General features: G+C 40.7%; 1 protein-coding gene across 1 annotated transcript; it reads left to right on the top strand.

Moving 5' to 3' along the window:
- Positions 1 to 1,071: 1,071 nt before the first annotated feature.
- On the top strand, positions 1,072 to 1,665 carry LOC133711751 (molybdate transporter 1-like). The gene has a single exon (XM_062137846.1). The coding sequence runs from the start codon at positions 1,072 to 1,074 to the stop codon at positions 1,663 to 1,665; it is 594 nt and encodes a 197-aa protein (XP_061993830.1).
- Positions 1,666 to 1,920: the final 255 nt, after the last annotated feature.

The following is a 1,920-nucleotide window of genomic DNA, read 5'->3' as shown; positions in this document are numbered from 1 at the left end:
GTTCAAGCAATATTTTTTAAGCCATCAGTGTTCAGTAAATTTGCTTGAGTTTCTGGTTTTAGAAACATAAAGTAGGACCTAATATATGTTTACTTGTTGATACACATTAACATATATTGTATCACTTCTGGTTGAACATATGTAGATTGCAGAAGCTTGTGTTAGTGGTTTTGAAACTCTGCATTTTTGTTAAAATGTATACTGTTTCTTGCTCTACATAAGTAACTGTGATCTGACCATGTTGGAATGGATTTTCGATTTGAGTTTGTTATCTGGCGCGCACTTCAGTAAGTTAAGTAGGTTTTGATGTTCTCTGGTGCAAATCATCGAGCATGATATGTGTGAGTCCAAGGGGGAGATTGTAAGATCAAATATGGACATAACACATATCATCATAAAGTAATTGATGATTAGCTTAATATCAATCCTAGTTTAACATGGATACAAACAGTAAATCAATACTAGTAACTTAATGAATAGTGTATCAATTCATTAAGGATAGTAATCCATTGCTTAGTCGACAAGAAAGGCTATAAGTTGTGATACATTAGGAATCTAATAGTGAAACCTAAACCGACAAGGAATGCTTTAATGGGAAGCTTCTTGAGGTTTAAGTCTCATATATATACAGATGAATTGGTCCCTGATTACTACCACGACTATTGCATATTGTTCTGTCCATTGAGAAGCAAGTTGGTAAGTAACAGAAGACTATATTCAGTGATCGAGTTAAGCAGTTGCATAAGATGGAATCCATGACTGTTATTGCTGAAGGTAAGCCTTAAACCTATTATGATTGTTATGCATATGTTGTGAGCATGTAACTATGGTTTTACATGTACTGGTTTCATTGTTCTTGTGAATGGTGCAGGCGACGAATATCTTCGTCGCCGTCAAGGGGATCAGGCTGTTAGTGCTGATGTGTGTGAGGAAGAAAAGCCCAGCACTAAAAGATGGACGAAAGTTGTGGGCAAAATTCCTTCAGCTTTTCTGATATTTGTGCTGGGTGTGATTTTGGCTTTTATAAGAAAGCCAAAAGTTGTGCATGAAATCAAGTTCGGTCCATCTGCTATGGAGGTAGTGAAGATATCTAGACATGCATGGAAAGATGGGTTCATCAAAGGAGCTATTCCACAGCTGCCTTTATCAATACTGAACTCGGTGATTGCTGTGTGCAAATTGTCCTCGGATCTTTTCCCTGAGAGGGACTTCTCTCCCTCTTCGATTTCAGTGACCGTCGGGTTGATGAATGTGGTAGGTTGCTGGTTTGGAGCCATGCCCATGTGTCACGGGGCGGGGGGCCTGGCAGGTCAATACAAATTTGGGGGCAGGACTGGTGCGTGTGTGGCGCTGCTCGGGGCGGCCAAGTTTGTGTTGGGATTGGTTTTGGGGACCTCTTTGGTGAGAATTCTGAGCCAGTTTCCGGTTGGCGTTTTGGGGGTTCTGCTTTTGTTCGCTGGGATTGAACTGGCAATGTGTGCTAGAGACATGAACACCAAGGAGGAAGCCTTTGTGATGCTTATTTGCACTGCTGTCTCACTAGTGGGCTCAAGTGCAGCACTAGGGTTTGTGGTTGCGATGATTGTGTATGGCCTTCTTGGGCTAAGAAAATTCGCCTGCAGGAACGAACCTTTGGATTCTCTGACGTCTGCGGAGGGTCCATAGTACATCCATGGTATCTGGGCTTGTATTTGATTGATTATACTTGATAGATGTAGGAGTCAGATTTGAATTGGTGATCCGAGGAAGCAGTCGTTGAGGTTTACTCACTGGCGATGTGAGTTTCCTACTTCTAGCTTGCAGATTTTATTTTCCACTTACACTGTAGATCTCCTACAGTGTAATATGCACATGTTGATCTCTTTGTATGAATAAAAGTATGTTATATATATGAATTCATGATCATAAGAGTCATTAACT

This window comes from Rosa rugosa, chromosome 5 (genome assembly GCF_958449725.1).
Source record: "Rosa rugosa chromosome 5, drRosRugo1.1, whole genome shotgun sequence".
Lineage (NCBI taxonomy): Eukaryota > Viridiplantae > Streptophyta > Magnoliopsida > Rosales > Rosaceae > Rosa > Rosa rugosa.
Note: the sequence above shows the minus strand (reverse complement) of the source record. Positions and strands in the feature narration are given on the sequence as shown.